Raw genomic sequence first — 17,709 nt, forward strand, 5'->3', positions numbered from 1 at the left:
ACATCTGTCAACTGGTCCTCCCTTCACAATCGCCGTAAAATTCACTGGTTCACTTTCATTTACAAGACCCTTCTTGGCCACTCACCACCTTACTTAGGTCACCTGCTGCAGCCAAAGCCTGTCACTTATGATACCCGGGCTTCACTTTATCTTCAATTAATAATCCCCAAAACCAAAACAGCCATTGGTCTAATAACATTTCAATCTGCTGCCGCTCGGGACTGGAATTCGCTCCAAAATACTCTCAAAATTGATAAGCTAATTTCAACTTCATCATTTAAATCTGTTATTTCACACCTGTTCACGGACACATGCAGCTGTTTCTCTTCATAGTCAAAAATAAAAATAATAAGGAGGAAGGGGAGAGGAAAAGGGAAAAAGAGAAGGGAAATGAGAAGGGGGATGTTTTTTTTTTTTTTTTTTTTTTTTTTAGCAAATATTTCTTTGTAGCTCCATTCATCATTTCTATATACATATAGCTGGTCAATGTGGTATGTTGTCTACTGTGTTGAGTTTTCAATTGTATTTATGTAATTGCTTACCTGTAAGTATCTATAATGTTTTGTACCTTTTAACTCTACTTCCCCTTTCCCTAAGTGGTTATTCCACTTGTCAGGCCGCCATTGTAAATAAGAACTTGTTCTTAATGACTTGCCTGTAAAAATAAAGGCAAAAAAAAAAAAAAAAAAATGGATCGCAGTCTCCAACGAGCGTTTCGGGAGATAGGATTTGATTTTCGCTATAGAGCGAAGATAGAAAAAGCTAGATCTGATAACAGCACTGATTTGCCTATCAAATTTGAGGGAAATATCTAAAATCACACCTAAATTCCGTACCTGTGGAGCGAGAGATAGATCTAAAGATCCAAGGTCAAAATCATGTATTTGCTTGGATTCAGAGGGGTTAAAAATAATAACTTCTGTTTTGTCTGAGTTCAAGAATAGGAAATTGTTGGTAAGCCAAGCTTTAACCTCATCAAGACATGCTGTCAAACTGTCAAGAGCACTCTTATTTTTCTTAGACAGAGGCATATAAATCTGCATGTCATCAGCATAACAGTGAAATGAGACATTGTGTTTCCTAAAAATGAAACCCAGAGGAAGAAGATATAGAGAAAATAAGACAGGAGCTAAGACAGAACCCTGAGGCACACCGCAAGATAAATTTCGGAATGAAGAGGATCTTCTTCTCCAGCTCCAGCGATGCGTGTGCTTCGCTTGAAGGATGAAAAATCAGATAATAGCTGCCTGCGAGCGGTATTTATAGGCCTAGACCACGCCCGTTTCGGTGGGACGTGACGCAGCAGGCGCGAAGCACCCTCATTGGGTCTGGCGTCACGCCAGGCCTCACTCGATAGGCTGCTGCAGTTGCCGCAGAACAGCCAATAGGCGCGCGAGCTGCCTCGCCTATGTCTGCATGCTGCCGCAACGCGTTTTGCATTATTACAAAATTAAGTATAATTTTTGGCTTCAATATCTTGCGGAAAAAGGATTTTCCCCTAGCGTAAGATATCTTACGCAGTACGAGAGACCTCTCGTAAGAGAACTTTATTTTGTTGTTGTTTAGCTGCATTAGCAGACATGACCTGAGACCAAATGGCTTCTTTACCACTTTATCTCTACTTATATAACACAACTCATGTTTCCCTACATTCTGAATTTGCTGATGAAGGCATTCTTGGGTATCTTGACCTCAAACTGGATCTCTTGAGATTCATTCACTGTGTTCGCCACACGGCTTGTGATGACGGTTGTGGCGTAGCGACTGGTGACCGTGGAGTTAATGTAGAAGCTGTATATATCCACATTTTGTTTCTGTTGAGACATCAAACCGTACAGTCATATTAAATTACATGTTCATATGACAGAGGGTTTTTGGATGGTGCACATTTCCTCCTTTTTTTTTTTGCGTGGGATTGTTCAAATATTTACTGCTCGAAAATGGCATGGAGAAAAGGCCTTTAGACTCAGTGTAAACTATTGAGAAATCAATCAGTTTTATTTACTCAATTAAAATAATACACTGCTGTTCAAAAGTCAGTAAGAATTTTTACATTTTTGAAAGCAGTCTTTTATGCTCACCAAGGTTTAATTTATTTGATCTAAAATACACTAAAATCAATAATTTTGTGAAGTGTTTTCTATCATATTACATTTTAAAATGTAATTTATTCCTGTGATGCAAAGATACATTTTCAGCATCTTTACTCCAGTCTTCATTGTCACGTGATCCTTCAGAAATCATTCTAATATGCTGATTTTCTGCTTAAGAAACATTTGTTATTAATTAGCATTAAAACAGTTGTGCTGCTAAATTACTTTTGTGGAAACCCTGATACATTTTTTTAAGGATTTTATGAAGAATAAAGTTTAAAACAACAGCTTTTATTTGAAATATAAATCTTTTGTAACATAATAAATCTCTAGAATGTCACATTTGATCAATTTAATAAATAAAAGTATTAATTTCTTTTTGTTTTTTAAACTTACTGACCTCAAACTTTTGAACACTGTATATTCAACATGTATGAAGTAAATCTAATTTGTCTGGACCTTCATCTCAAATACAAATAATTAATCTCTTTTTATTTTTTATTTTAACTCGCATCATTTTCATCTTAAAACTGAGCGTTGCCCCTCACCTTCTTTACAGGTTGTGAACTGGCTGAGATGAGAAAGACGCCCAAGAGAATCAGTCTGAGAGCTGCTCGATCCATCATGACCTGCTCAGAAAACAGACCTCGAAACACACACTGCCTTTAAACTCCTGTCCACATCATGCGATTGGCTATTATTGACCGGATGAAGAAACCTCCCCTTCTATTTGTAATCAGTGTAGCGACCGAGACAGACCAGACAATTATTTGTTATATTTAACAAATAATCTATAATATCTCTCACCCAACAAGTAAACCATGGCAACTGCAGCTAACACTGGTTACAGTGGTTACAGGACACATGAAGACTGATAAGACTGTTTATGACCCAGAGGAATTTAGAGAGAGGTTTGACTCTCACTTCATTCTAATGGGAAATGACAAATAAACCCTTTAAACCTCTATATTCTATTTATTATAACCACTTGAGAAATATATCAAGAAGTATTCCATTTTTCCTTCTCATGATTTCCTAAAGCGCTTTTAGTGCAGAAAAAAGCGCTATATAAATGTAATGAATTGTTATTATTATTATTATTATTTTATAGAGTTTGGCCAATGTATTCATTCAAACTCTTTAATTAATGTTTCAGAATTGCATGGTTAACTAAAATCACATGTGCAGCATGCTTGGTATCTAAGAACTCCAATTTTCGTTCCCTATATTTGTTAATTTACATTACATTTTGCTAACTCTGTGTGACACATTATTATAAGAATCTTGAAGGTTCTTCTCTTAAATACCCAATCAAATTACATATGCAAATACCCTGCCAGAACAAAGGACCGTAAATTTTCCCTCCAAGGAACAACTTCTTATTGGCTCACTCAAATCCTGAGGGTGTGACATCTTTTTTTACATTTTTTTTATTGGAGAAATAGAGTGTACAGATAGGCTTAACGAAATTTAAGTCTGAAGATCCTCTGTCTTTTCTTTATGCATACAAAATCTAACAAGATATTATATTTCCTTCTGCAGTTGTTAATTATATATATTAATATTATACATACATCGTACACACACGCATATATTCACAAACATGCCTATACATGTACATGCCACCTACACACAAACATATGCATATATTCCAACATACAGAAGCTCTTAAACAAAACGTCTAGAACAACCCACCCACCCCTCTTCCCCAGGGTGTGACATCTTCACTCTACAAGATCACTGATCACAAGATCACCCGGTTCCCCCGATTCTGAGAAATTCTGATGTGAACATGATGCTAAGCTAGATGCTAAGCTAGAAGTCTTCATTATTAGCCGCGTTTCCACTGTCGGGCCAGGGCCGGGCCGTGCTAGTGCGTGCCAGGGCCAGTCGCGTTTCCACTGTCACTTCCGGGGCTTGATCGGGGCTTACTCGGGGCCAACGGCCAGGATTTCTGGCCCGTCGAATACCTTGGGCCAGAGCGGGCCAGCTCGGGCTAGAGGAGTGGTTACGAACAGAGGCGGAGTTTACCTGAGTCGAGAGACGGCAGCGCCGGATAATTCTGTCAGCATTAAAGACTTTTAAAATAATTTAACTCGCGTTCATGTTTGAATGCCTTGTGTTTGTGATGCAAAAGACTATGCGCGCTAACCATTACCATAGTTAACATAGTAAACGCTTGAAGATACGCATAGTAAAAAAACATACGCTTGAAATCCGACCAATCATAAAGGCTATCACAGTCATGTTTTTATTTTATCTGTCAGTAGCCCACGTCTCGTCTCTTTATACCGGACTATCATAAAATAAAGCAACTTTTTTTTCGGGAGCTTCCTCTGTGCAGAAACGAGGACGTTATAAAATACATCGTTGCTGAACTTGCTAAGCTAAGCATTCAGCGAACAACGCTTCGAGTTCGGGAAAAAATAAAAAAGTTGTGGGCGCAGTACAAGGCGATTAAAACGCACAATGGACAAAGCGGTGCCCAGAGAAGGAACTTTCCATGGTTCGACTTGATGGACGGTGTGCTGGGTCACCGTCCATCTGTTAGTGGAGAGACAAGTCGGGACACTATGGCAGCCGCGGACGGTGAGTTAATACATGCTATCTTCTTAAAATCTAAGTTTTCTAACTTCCTGCCTGAATGAACATCATAATTCCCGCTGAAATGGGTGGGGTTGTATGACGTTTGATCCAGGAAGGCGTGTTAAGGGCGGGGTTTAGGGCAGCGCTGCAGGGCTAATGGCCCGGCAGTGGAAACGCAAGCCCGGTGCTTGAGGCCCGAGGCCACTGGCCCGGCTCGGCTCGCTGTTAGCCCTAGCCCGGCCCTGGCCCGACAGTGGAAACGCGGCTATTGAGCCCTAAGTTTGTGCCAGGCTGTGGCCTTGTCTTTCCATTCACCAAAGATCCTCTGACTCCAACTGGTTCTCTCTCAAGACAACATCTGCAAAGATCAACTGGAGCCTCAACAAATTGCATCAGGACAGTTTTATTTGAATATCAAACTTAGTCTCATTATTTGATTCATTAAGTATACCTAAGCTACCCCTCTTAGGGTGTGTTAGATTTAAGAAACTGATAGTTTGCTCAAGGCTTTAAAATTGCTGAATTTCAAACACATCTTTCCTGTATTCTGCTTCAACTCTCTTTCCCTTGGTAAACTGTATGCATGTGTGTGTGTGTGTGTGTGTGTGTGTGTGTGTGTGTGTGTGTGTGTGTTTGTGTGTGTGTGTGTGTGTGTGTGTGTGTGTGTGTGTGTGTGTGTGTGTGTGTGTGTGTGTGTGTGTGTGTGTGTGTGTATGTTGGAGTAGTTTAAGTGTTTAGTCTAGTTAATAAAGTCTTGTTCGTGTCACATGTAAAGTTGTTTGTGGTTCATGCTCATTTACTGGAGTCCCTAATCATGCAGATTTTGGCTACATGCTCCGAGTGCTGTACAGTAACAAAGTTATTTCCCTTACCCCGGAAATTACAATTTCTTAAAAATTAAAAAAAATTATAAATACTGGCCGTTCGCTGGACGAACAGGTTAGTTGATTGTGGTATTCTGCTACAATCAAGTTAATTCTATTAACTGATCCAAATATTCATAATAAAATATGAGTTATGATTAATTATTTATACTTCCCTTCAGCTAATGTACATCAGAGACTCTTGAACCCCTCAAAAGTCAATATTGAGGCATGCTTTTTAGAAAATATATTATCTATATAACTTGTAAATACTTTACATTCTGCAGAAGTTTGTTGCTATTTTTTATTTTACTATCAGAAATGATCTCATAAAATACAAACTTTACAGAAATAATCACAATCAATACTTTGAAAAGGCACCAATCAAAGGGTTGCTATACATACAATTTTGATAGATAGATAGATAGATAGATAGATAGATAGATAGATAGATAGATAGATAGATAGATAGATAGATAGATAGATAGATAGATAGATAGATAGATCCCAGTTTATAAATCGCCCACATTGAACTCTACAGCTGAGTGACAGTGAAATCAGAAATGTCTCCCTGCATCACAGCCTGGAACGGGACAAGCCAACATCTGATAACCGGAGTTGAAGGAAGTGTGTAGTCTGTGACATCCTCCCTACAGATTACATTCATAGATTAAAACAGATATATAATAAAGGAAAATATCAGCTGTGTGTATGATCACTTTTGATCACTTACAAGCTCGCCTTCACATCCTGGTCCATTATCTTTAGAGTTGGTGTTTGTGATCCTTGAACCTCCTCATATGAAGCTTCACCTTTTCCTTCAATATTATCCACAGTTATTGAGATTTTATCCCATTCAATAAAGCAAGTTACAAATCAAATGTACCATTTAATTGCTCACCCAGCTAACAAAAAAAAAAAAAAATCTAAAGATAGTTTTTCTAACGTTCCCGTTAAGTTATACAAATATTATTTCTGAATGTTCTGAAAAAGTGTATTTTTTTTTTGGTTATGTGAATGTTAAGAGAACATTCTTATTTATCATTCTTCAAACATTAGGTGAACATTACTTTTGAATGTTCTCTGAACATTCTGAATCAAGTAGTAAAATTGCTAGAGGAATGTTCATCTAAAATGTTTTTAAAAAAAATTGATGAACAATATTTCAATCATGATAACTCTCTGAATAGTTTTAGCATGTCATTGAATATGGTAATGTTAATGTATTTGGTCTTGGCAGACAAGATCAGCTGTGCTGCTGCTGCAGAGCAAGTATTTGGACACAGACACACTGCTGTGAACGAGTAAGATATGCTCCAGCTGCATAAATACACACGTAAATCCAGTAGCAGATGTAGACAGGTGGAGCTGGGGGAGGTGGAGGGTTTCAGAGGAACTCTGATAGCGCTCTGCAGGACTAGCTTACAGCAAACAACAAACCAGACTATTTAAATGTTGAGCAAGCAATCTCATTGGCTGCAGGATCAGCAGAGGCCAATCAGCTTGTGCTCTGTGGAAATGATGTAATTGCTTGTAGATTACATGTAAACCTATCAGCCTACACCCGCTAGAGTTTCATGACTGAACTAAATATATCAATAACATTTTCATGGTAATGTTTTGAGAACATTGAAGACAAGATAACTTTGAACAAACATTCCATTAATGTTACTGGAAGAACGTTTGTTCATAACTTTGAGAAAATCTTGCCAAAAACATTAGCTGAAGTTCTGAGAACGTTCCCTGTTAGCTGGGTCAATTGTGTAAAGTGTTAATACATGTTTAAATGTTTAACCGGTGAAGTACTCTTACCTAAAATGCCCGTCAAACCGACATCTTTTGGCTGTTGCCGAACAGCAGGCCACAGAAACACTTCACCATTTTTCTTGTGAAGAAGAATAACAACGCGTATGTTTCCCATGGTAACGTCCATTTCATTGCTCCGTAGAATCAGGGACACGCTGTTGAAACGGAGAAACTGATGAATGAATTCGACTTCACAGAAAGGAGTTATAACAGAAATGTAGTAAAACACATATAGTTTGAGTAGTATATACCCCTCTGTATTGTGTTGAGTAGGTTCCTGGCCCCACAAAAACTCAACATGACTCTGGCCATCTTGGTATCTGATAGAGCTTGTGTTTATTGTCAGGTGATGGTTTGCTTTGTAATGAAAGGCAATTTTACTGAATCCCTGTCGTCTAGTCATGAATTTTCCATTCATAGAGAACTCTAAGACACACAGAAAGTCACACAATATGAGTACATACAAAACATTAAATTAAAAAAAAGATGGCTTTCAAAAGGATGTGCATGAAGAGTAAATGTGTAATAGTTACCTGAAGCAGAATCCTGTAACAGTCTGAGTTTCTGAGGAACAGGAACATCAAAACAAAGTGGCTTAGACTGACCAGCAGAAGGCAGCAGGAACCGGTTGCTACGAACTCTTGGAACTAAGAGAAAACATAACCAAATGCTGTATCATAATTATTATAGAAAATTGTCCTACATAAATAAGTACGTTTTAGAGAACTGAATGTACCTGACATAGTAGGGAGAACAGCGTCTGCACTCTCCTGTAGGATTGTGGGCATTTGACCTAAGCCCAAGAGAAGGTATAATTGATCAAACTAGACTTACTTAACACAAGGCAGAATCAGAGTTAGATAGTATTTATACGTACCATAACTGGAGATCATCATGTCCCTGAAATCTAAAAGGGGAGTTTAGTCATTAAAAAGTCAGACTATTTATAATACAGCTTTTCATTCTAAGTCAGTTTATCAGTAACTTATACTGACCAAAACACTCAATAAATAATAAAAAAAGTTCAATGTACCAAAGCATTTTGAAATAATTAAATAGAGAAATAATTAAATTAATTAATGTAATTAGGTATTATTAAAGTAATTAAAATGTACCGAATATTTTTTCTCAAATATTTAGCAAATAATAATAAATAATATAAAAAATAATAATAATAATCCGCTCGTCCATATATTGGCACTGAATAGCAACTAGAATAAATCTTTCTAAATAAGATGCAAAAGTATGACAGAATGATCCCATGCTACACGTGTTGTATATTACAAGTGTTCTGGGGGAATTCGATAGGGTTTGGTGAAAACAAAACAAAATTGTATGTATTATTTAAGGGAAATCCTGACTTTGACCGTTGGTCTTCTGTGCTCGACTGCGTGTTTGTGAGACCATATCAGCCCCGCAGTTCACTCCGACTCGCCCAGGAAAAATATACAAGTTGTGAGAAATCAATAAAAAATGCAACATGAAATATAATGCCAAAGGTATCCATGTACTTGACAGAGCTGACAGTTAACTGATGTGAACTTGATAACTTCTTGTTGTGACGAACAACAAATATATTTACCTCAAAGAAGAAGGTACATTAATTGTATTTCATGTTGCGTTTTTTATTCATATAGATTTCTCACAACTTGGGTGTTTTTCTGGGCAAGTCGGTGTCAACTGGGGCGCTATAAAGTCTCATGAATGCGCAGTCAAGCACAGAAGTCCTGTAAGCAGGACTTTTTTTTAAATACTCCTTTTGTGGTCCATAAAAGAAAGAAGGGCATACAGCATTAGAACAACATTAGGGTGAGAAAATTATGACTTCATTTTTATTTTAGGATGAATCGCACCTAATGCCTTATTTTATTTTAATTGCACTTTTTTATGTGGATTTTGCTTTTAATAAAGCAAATTTGCAGTAATTTTTTGTAAAAGCAAAAACAAAGTAACCAATGATAAACACATTCTCGAGAAAGTTTAAGTATAAAGTATAAGTCTTTGTCAACTTTTAGAAGAAAAAAGGTATACCCTGAATCCCTGCAGCAGGTGGAGCAGGTCTGAGCAACATGGGCAGACCTTGCCGACCATGCTTACCGCGGCGACCTTGACTGATCATAAGACGCTGACTGGGCGGACCAGGCTGACCGTGCAGATCAGGCTCACTGCTGTGACCATAAGCGACCCCAAGACCGATCAGACGATGCTGAATGGGCGGACCGTGCAGACCAGGCTGACTGAGACTGAAATGGTGCTGACTATATCGTGGTACTGCGATATAAAACAAGTGGGGAAAATATCCATTAAAAGGCAGATGCAGTACATTGAATTTTGCAAAAAAAAATTCACTCTATCTCTTTTCTAAATGCATGTTATTTAACTTATTGTGAATGATCTTTTCATGTATATGTTTTTTTTGTTTTTTTTTACCTCATCGTTTTTAATAAAAAAATCATAACTGGATCTTCCTGTGATAGCTAGTACGGTGTCTGGAAGCCTGGATAGCACTTCCCAGCCCATGTCGCAGGCTCATTGGTCTACTCTATGCGATTCAGTTCGCCAGGCGGACAGCAGCGTCTGGTTCACCTCAGTGGCGGACAAGGATGCTCATGTCCTGCATTTGGAGATTGCAGTCCTACTGGCGAAGGATCCGATAGAGCCGGTCCCTCCAGCCGATATGAAGACAATTTTGGACCTGCATGTCTTGAATCGGGCCCTTCACAAGCTCCCATTCAAGATGCTAACGCAGAGTTGCATCTCCGAATGCAGTCGTCCCCAAGATTGGTTTTCAGCGATCGACCTGAAGGACGCGTACTTTCATGTCTCGATTCTCCCACGACACAGACCGTTTCTACTCTTTGCATTCAAGGGAAAGGCATGTCAGTACAAAGTCCCCCCCTTTCGGCTGTCCCTGTTGCCTAGTGTCTTTACGAAAGTCACAGAAGCGGCCCTTGCTCCTCTGAGGGAGCATTGTGTTCTCATTCGCTCGAGTTGCTAACAGTGTGTCTTTTTCTGCGCTGCATTGGATCGCGGCTAGAGGGCAAGCATGTGCTGGTCCAGACGGACAACACTGTGGCCATGTGTACATCAACCATCAAGGTGGTCAAAGCTTCCGTCGCATATCGCAACTCGCCCGCCATCTCCTCCTCAGGAGTCAGAAGCATCTGAGGTCGCTTCAAGCCACACAGGTAGACCCTAGGTAGACTCTTTTGTTGAAGGTCAAATGTTTGCACACCTATATTTATAAGGTTTGTAAGATACTAAAACTTCTCAGTTCTCACCTGGAGGTCTGGGTTCCTCTCCTCCCTCTTTGGGTTTGTCGGCAACTTCTACTTCATCTTCCTGTGGCTTCGTGACGACCATAGAGGTGAGGGATGTGACAAACTGGTATTTCAGGGACAGTTTGAGAGCTTTTTTCTTTTCATCCTCTTTCTCCTGTCCTTTAAGAAGCACTCTGAGACAGAAAGATGTCCTCAATGTCCAACAAAAAAAAAAACAGAATATCATATCACTCAATAAACTTACTGCCTTTCCAGAATTTGCTTCACTGTAAGGTAGGCCCACAGTCTCGGCATGAAATCCTCATCCTCAGGTGGGACATCACTGGGGTCTTTTGCCATTACAGTTTCTTGATACGTCACATTACTGCCTTTCTGCTCAGAAATAAAAATACTAGTGAACATTTTCATCAGGAACGCAGTCATTACCACTTTCATCAATAACTTTCTCGGAAAACAAAGTGACCATTATTACAAACACTTAAACAATTGATCATCAATTATCCAAATATCCAGTATAATGACCTCGGTTGAGACTGTCGATAAAAAACAGCCCACTCAATCCCTACCAATTTGATATATTGTAAAGCACCATGATGATCTTACTGATACTGCAATGACTTCAGTGGTGAAACTCTCCACACTGTTGTCTGTGATTTGTCCCGATACCACAATCTCAGAGCCGTTGAAGTACAGGCTAAAGCTGGTCTTGGTAAGGTTTGTCCCTCCTGTGTATTTAAGTTGAATATCAGTGAGGAGAGGGACGGCAACTTCGTCATAGAAGCCCTACAGTACAAACCGAAATAAAGGGTTTAAATGCATTGAAACACAGAACAGATAAGCACTGAGGATGAATTCACAGCTGATTCTCTGTCGTTCACCTGCAGCTGTAGATCAGCGTCCGAATCTTCATAAATCCTGCGAGCAACTCCACCATTTTCCAGTGACATCTTTGTCAGGAAGTCAAAGTTAACATCATATCCAAAACCAAGACAATAGAGGGGAAACTTTAGACCAATTGCCTCTTTCACATTGGCCATTATCCTCTCTTTATTAGTTTCACCTGTTAGAGAGGAAAATAAGTCAGACTACCAACAATACATGCTTGAAAATCATGAATTTTTTTCAGTGATCAAAAAGCAATGAATATAATGGGCAATTTCATATTTATTATTCTTTTCTCTTACTGAAAAAGACAAGAACTAAATTGGTCATACATGTATTTTAATTAGATCTAAAACCTTTTATTAACAGGTCTTCTAATTACACTGAGTGAACTAGTGTTAGGATAAAAGCAGTCAGTGAATCTGTGCCTGAAGTGGGATCTCCATCAGTCAGCAGGATCAGGATGGAGGCGGTTCCTTCTCGTGGATGTCGATTGATCATGTCCACTCCTGCTAGAACTGCAGCGTTAATGTCTGTGGCTAAAGGAAGAACAAACATAGTTGTGTCACATTGAGGTACAACTTTCTAACTCCCCATTTAGAGTTAGGAACTCACATCCTCTTTCACTGATCTCCTTCACAAAAGATTTTGCAGTCTCCAGGTTTTCCTTGGTAGCTTTCAGGAGTTCATTCTTCCATGTTTTAATTTCACTGTCGAAGAGGATCAATCCAAAGTGGTCATCCTCATCAAGATCACTTAAAATCTTTAGCAGTGCCAAACGAGTCTAAAGAAACACACTTCTGTCAGAACACCTGAAAGTTATTCTTTCTCCTTTATGACTGCATTCTCATTTACCAGATATGGGCAGCTTTTTTTTATAATTTAAAGTTAGCATATCCACAGTGATTTCTATACAGAAATCTGCAAGATCCTTCAAAAATGTCCTTCAAGGGTTTTGCCATAAAAATGCATTGCTTGTTATTTCCTTTTAATTGATTTGGCTGAACTTGACGTTGACATTTACCTGATGTATTTTTCTACCGCTCATAGAACCGCTCCGGTCAATGATAAAAACCACATTTTTGGGAATACGTGGAACATCAGAGGGTGCAAAGTAGTGGACAAAATAGCCATTTGATACCTGATAGAAAACAAAAGTACATTCTGAATATGTAGTACATTCAAATTTATTTTACTGTCATAAAGTGCGTTATTTAAAAATGTACCATGACTTCTCCTTGATGATTTGGTCTCTCGACATCGTATGTTATAAGCAGGTCACCATTCAGTCCATTTTCTCCACAGCTTTTACACTTGGTCTGTTGATCTCGAGTGGGGTAGAAGGTCACCCATGCCTGAAATGATCAGTTTGGTCATCTGGTAACTTTGTTTGAAGTGTAGTATCATAATGAGAACATTTAAGCTGAGTGTTTTAACCCTCATTTTAAGTTCTTACGTCTTTGTCTGCTCTGGTGGTTTTGATAGCATTGGCCAGATCATCGGTGCTCAAATCTCCTTTCACTTCCAAGAAGGAAATTCCTGGTTTCTCTTGTATGTGAACATCCACCTAAAGTGAGTAAAAGAAATATGATCTTTCTATCCAGCTTAATTGATGATCTATTTCCCTCTTTGTTTCTTCTCCTACCTTGAAGTCCGCCACCGGCTGCATTGGTTGGGCATTGATGAGTAGCTCATATTTGCCAAGGCGACGCTTTAGCAGTTCTTCGTAAGTCAACTCAAAAGTCACTTTACTGAGAGCAGCCACCGTCACTGAAGTTTTAAAGTCTTCTAAAGTCCTTCCAACAGATCTGAAATACAAATTAATTACAGCATATTAGTAAACATGCTATAAAAAACACATTTAATAACATTTAATCTGTTTATTTTTAATGTCCAGTACTTGATCAGTCCAGCACTTTCTCCTCGAGATACTGCTCGACTGTACTGTTGCTGAGCTTCCTGCTTTTCCTTCACAACTCCATCATATATCTTCCCCTCTATGGTCCTATGGAGAAAATGACAATGACATCCTCTTAATATGTGTATTTCAGACATGTTGCATACAATTATTTATAAATCTTTATTTTGTTGTTGCATTAGCAGACATGACCTGAGACCAAATGGCTTCTTTAACACTTTATCTCTACTTATATAACACAACTCATGTTTCCCTACATTCTGAATTTGCTGATGAAGGCATTCTTGGGTATCTTGACCTCAAACTGGATCTCTTGAGATTCATTCACTGTGTTCGCCACACGGCTTGTGATGACGGTTGTGGCGTAGCGACTGGTGACCGTGGAGTTAATGTAGAAGCTGTATATATCCACATTTTGTTTCTGTTGAGACATCAAACCGTACAGTCATATTAAATTACATGTTCATATGACAGAGGGTTTTTGGATGGTGCACATTTACTCCTCCTTTTTGTGTGGGATTGTTCAAATATTTACTGCTCGAAAATGGCATGGAGAAAAGGCCTTTGGACTCAGTGCAAACTATTGAGAAATCAATCAGTTTTATTTACTCAATTCAAATAATACACTGCTGTTCAAAAGTCAGTAAGAATTTTTACATTTTTGAAAGCAGTCTGTTATGCTCACCAAGGTTTAATTTATTTGATCTAAAATACACTAAAATCAATAATTTTGTGAAGATTTTTTTCAATTTGAAATAAGTTTTCTATCATATTACATTTTAAAATGTAATTTATTCCTGTGATGCAAAGATACATTTTCAGCATCTTTACTCCAGTCTTCATTGTCACGTGATCCTTCAGAAATCATTCTAATATTCTGATTTTCTGCTTAAGAAACATTTGTTATTAATTAGCATTAAAACAGTTGTGCTGCTAAATTACTTTTGTGGAAACCCTGATACATTTTTTTAAGGATTTTATGAAGAATAAAGTTTAAAACAACAGCTTTTATTTGAAATATAAATCTTTTGTAACATTATAAATCTCTAGAATGTCACATTTGATCAATTTAATAAATAAAAGTATTAATTTCTTTTTTTTTTTTACTTACTGACCTCAAACTTTTGAACACTGTATATTCAACATGTATGAAGTAAATCTAATTTGTCTGGACCTTCATCTCAAATACAAATAATTAATCTCTTTTTTTAGAATTTTAACTCGCATCATTTTCATCTTAAACTGAGCGTTGCCCCTCACCTTCTTTACAGGTTGTGAACTGGCTGAGATGAGAAAGACGCCCAAGAGAATCAGTCTGAGAGCTGCTCGATCCATCATGACCTGCTCAGAAAACAGACCTCGAAACACACACTGCCTTTAAACTCCTGTCCACATCATGCGATTGGCTATTATTGACCGGATGAAGAAACCTCCCCTTCTATTTGTAATCAGTGTAGCGACCGAGACAGACCAGAAACAATTATTTGTTATATTTAACAAATAATCTATAATATCTCTCACCCAACAAGTAAACCATGGGCTAGAGTTAACTGCAACTAACACTGGTTACAGCGGTTACAGGACAAGACTGATAAGACTGTTATGACCCAAAGGAATTTAGAGAGAGGTTTGACTCTCACTTAATTCTAATGGGAAATGACAAATAAACCATTTAAACCTCTATATTCTATTTATTATAACCACTTGAGAAATGTATCAAGAAGTATTCCATTTTTCCTTCTCATGATTTCCTAAAGCACTTTTAGTGCAGAAAAAAGCGCTATATAAATGTAATGAATTGTTATTATTATTATTATTATTTTATAGAGTTTGGCCAATGTATTCATTCAAACTCTTTAATTAATGTTTCAGAATTGCATGGTTAACTAAAATCACATGTGCAGCATGCTTGGTATCTAAGAACTCCAATTTTCGTTCCCTATATTTGTTCATTTACATTACATTTTGCTAACTCTGTGTGACACATTATTATAAGAATCTTGAAGGTTATTCCCTTAAATATCCAATCAAATTACATATGCATTATGCAAATACCCTGCCAGAACAAAGGACTGTAAAGTTTCCCTCCAAGGAACAACTTCTTATTGGCTCACTCAGGGTGTGACATCTTCACTCTACAATATCACCCGGTTCCCCTGATTCGGAGAAATTCTGATGTGAAAGTCTTCAATGAGCCCTAAGTTTGTGCCAGGCTGTGGCCTTGTCTTTCCATTCACCAAAGATCCTCTGACTCCAACTGGTTCTCTCTCAAGACAACATCTGCAAAGATCAACTGGAGCCTCAACAAATTGCATCAGGACAGTTTTATTCGAATATCAAACTTAGTCTCATTATTTGATACATGAAGTATACCTAAGCTACCCCTCTTAGGGTGTGTTAGATTCAAGAACCTGATGGTTTGCTCAAGGCTTTAAAATTGCTGAATTTCAAACAATGCATTCCTGTATTCTGCTTCAACTCTCTTTCCCTTGGTAAACTGTATGCGCGCGCGTGTGTGTGTGTGTGTGTGTGTGTGTGTGTGTGTGTGTGTGTGTGTGTGTGTGTGTGTGTGTGTGTGTGTGTTAGAGTAGTTTAAGTGTTTAGTCAATAAAGTCTTGTCACATGTAAAGTTGTTTGTGGTTCATGCTCATTTACTGGAGTCCCTAAACCCCGGAAATTGCAATTTCTTAGAATTAATAAATTAATAAATACTGGCCGTTCGCTGGACGAACAGGTTAGTTGATTGTGGTATTCTGCTACAATCAAGTTAATTCTATTAACTGATCCAAATATTCATAATAAAATATAATGAGTTATGATGAATTATTTATACTTCCCTTCAGCTAATGTACATCAGAGACTCTTGAACCCCTCAAAAGTCAATATTGAGGCATGCTTTTTAGAAAATATATTATCTATATAACTTGTAAATACTTTACATTCTGCAGAAGTTTGTTGCTATTTTTTATTTTACTATCAGACATGACCTCATAAAATACAAACTTTACAGAAATAATCACAATCAATACTTTGAAAAGACACCAATCAAAGGGTTGCTATGCATCCAAGATAGATAGATAGATAGATAGATAGATAGATAGATAGATAGATAGATAGATAGATCCCAGTTTATAAATCGCCCACATTGAACTCTACAGCTGAGTGACAGTGAAATCAGAAATGTCTCCCTGTGTCACAGCCTGGAACGGGACAAGCCAACATCTGATAACCGGAGCTGAAGGAAGTGTGTAGTCTGTGACATCCTCCCTACAGATAGATACAGATTAAAATAGATAAATAGATTAAAACAGATATATAATAAAGGAAAATATCAGCTGTGTGTATGATCACTTTTGATCACTTACAAGCTCGCCTTCACATCCTGGTCCATTATCTTTAGAGTTGGTGTTTGTGATCCTTGAACCTCCTCATATGAAGCTTCAGCTTTTCCTTCAATATTATCCACAGTTATTGAGATTTTATCCCATTCAATAAAGCAAGTTACAAATCAAATGTACCATTTAATTGCTCACCCAGCTAACAAAAAAAAAGTCTAAAGATAGTTTTTCTAATGTTCCCGTTAAGTTATACAAATGTTATTTCTGAATGTTCTCTAAACATTCAAAATGTCCAGTTGTTTAAAAATGTTCTGAATTTTTTTTTTTTTTTTTTTTTTTGGTTATGTGAATGTTAGGAGAACATTCTATTTGATCATTCTTTAAACATTAGGTTTACGTTAACTTTTTCTGAGTCAAGTAGTAAAATTGCTAGAGGAATGTTCATCTAAAATGTTTTAAAAAATAAATAATTCATGAACAATATTTCAATCATGACAACTCTCTGAATAGTTTTAGCATGTCATTGAATATGGTAATGTTAATGTATTTGGTTTTGGCAGACAAGATCAGCTGTGCTGCTGCTGCAGAGCAAGCACTGTATTTGGACACAGACACGCTGCTGTGAACGAGTAAGATATGCTCCAGCTGCATAAATACACACATAAATCCAGTAGCAGATGTAGACAGGTGGAGCTGGGGGAGGTGGAGGGTTTCAGAGGAACTCTCATAGTGCAGGACTAACTTAAGGCAAACAACAAACCAGACTATTTAAATGTTGAGCAAGCAATCTCATTGGCTGCAGGATCAGCAGAGGCCAATCAGCTTGTGCTCTGTGGAAATGATGTAATTGCTTGTAGATTACATGTAAACTATCAGCCTACACCCGCTAGAGTTTCATGACTGAACTAAATATATCAATAACATTTTCATGGTAATGTTTTG

At 37.7% G+C, this 17,709-nt stretch overlaps 1 protein-coding gene across 1 annotated transcript in view; it reads right to left on the reverse strand.

The window, feature by feature from the left end:
* LOC309487602 (uncharacterized protein) overlaps nt 1-14,888 on the reverse strand; it is a 37,152-nt gene extending 22,264 nt beyond the window's left edge. The window contains exons 1-23 of the mRNA XM_082155325.1: nt 14,690-14,888; nt 13,687-13,850; nt 13,412-13,516; nt 13,157-13,319; nt 12,968-13,078; nt 12,738-12,866; nt 12,536-12,652; nt 12,127-12,295; nt 11,940-12,050; nt 11,508-11,689; nt 11,233-11,412; nt 10,874-11,001; nt 10,630-10,802; nt 9,380-9,619; nt 8,226-8,255; nt 8,085-8,141; nt 7,882-7,995; nt 7,600-7,774; nt 7,355-7,503; nt 6,276-6,360; nt 6,082-6,192; nt 2,642-2,759; nt 1,651-1,814 (exon numbers count right to left, since the gene is read on the reverse strand). Of these exons, the coding sequence (XP_082011451.1) occupies nt 1,651-1,814; nt 2,642-2,759; nt 6,082-6,192; nt 6,276-6,360; nt 7,355-7,503; nt 7,600-7,774; nt 7,882-7,995; nt 8,085-8,141; nt 8,226-8,255; nt 9,380-9,619; nt 10,630-10,802; nt 10,874-11,001; nt 11,233-11,412; nt 11,508-11,689; nt 11,940-12,050; nt 12,127-12,295; nt 12,536-12,652; nt 12,738-12,866; nt 12,968-13,078; nt 13,157-13,319; nt 13,412-13,516; nt 13,687-13,850; nt 14,690-14,767 (3,053 nt within the window). The 5' untranslated portion in view covers nt 14,768-14,888. The remainder of the gene's footprint in view (nt 1-1,650; nt 1,815-2,641; nt 2,760-6,081; nt 6,193-6,275; nt 6,361-7,354; nt 7,504-7,599; nt 7,775-7,881; nt 7,996-8,084; nt 8,142-8,225; nt 8,256-9,379; nt 9,620-10,629; nt 10,803-10,873; nt 11,002-11,232; nt 11,413-11,507; nt 11,690-11,939; nt 12,051-12,126; nt 12,296-12,535; nt 12,653-12,737; nt 12,867-12,967; nt 13,079-13,156; nt 13,320-13,411; nt 13,517-13,686; nt 13,851-14,689) is intronic.
* Nucleotides 14,889-17,709: the final 2,821 nt, after the last annotated feature.

The sequence above is a fragment of the Leuciscus leuciscus genome, assembly GCF_965113295.1.
Source record: "Leuciscus leuciscus genome assembly, chromosome: 23".
Taxonomy (NCBI): domain Eukaryota; kingdom Metazoa; phylum Chordata; class Actinopteri; order Cypriniformes; family Leuciscidae; genus Leuciscus; species Leuciscus leuciscus.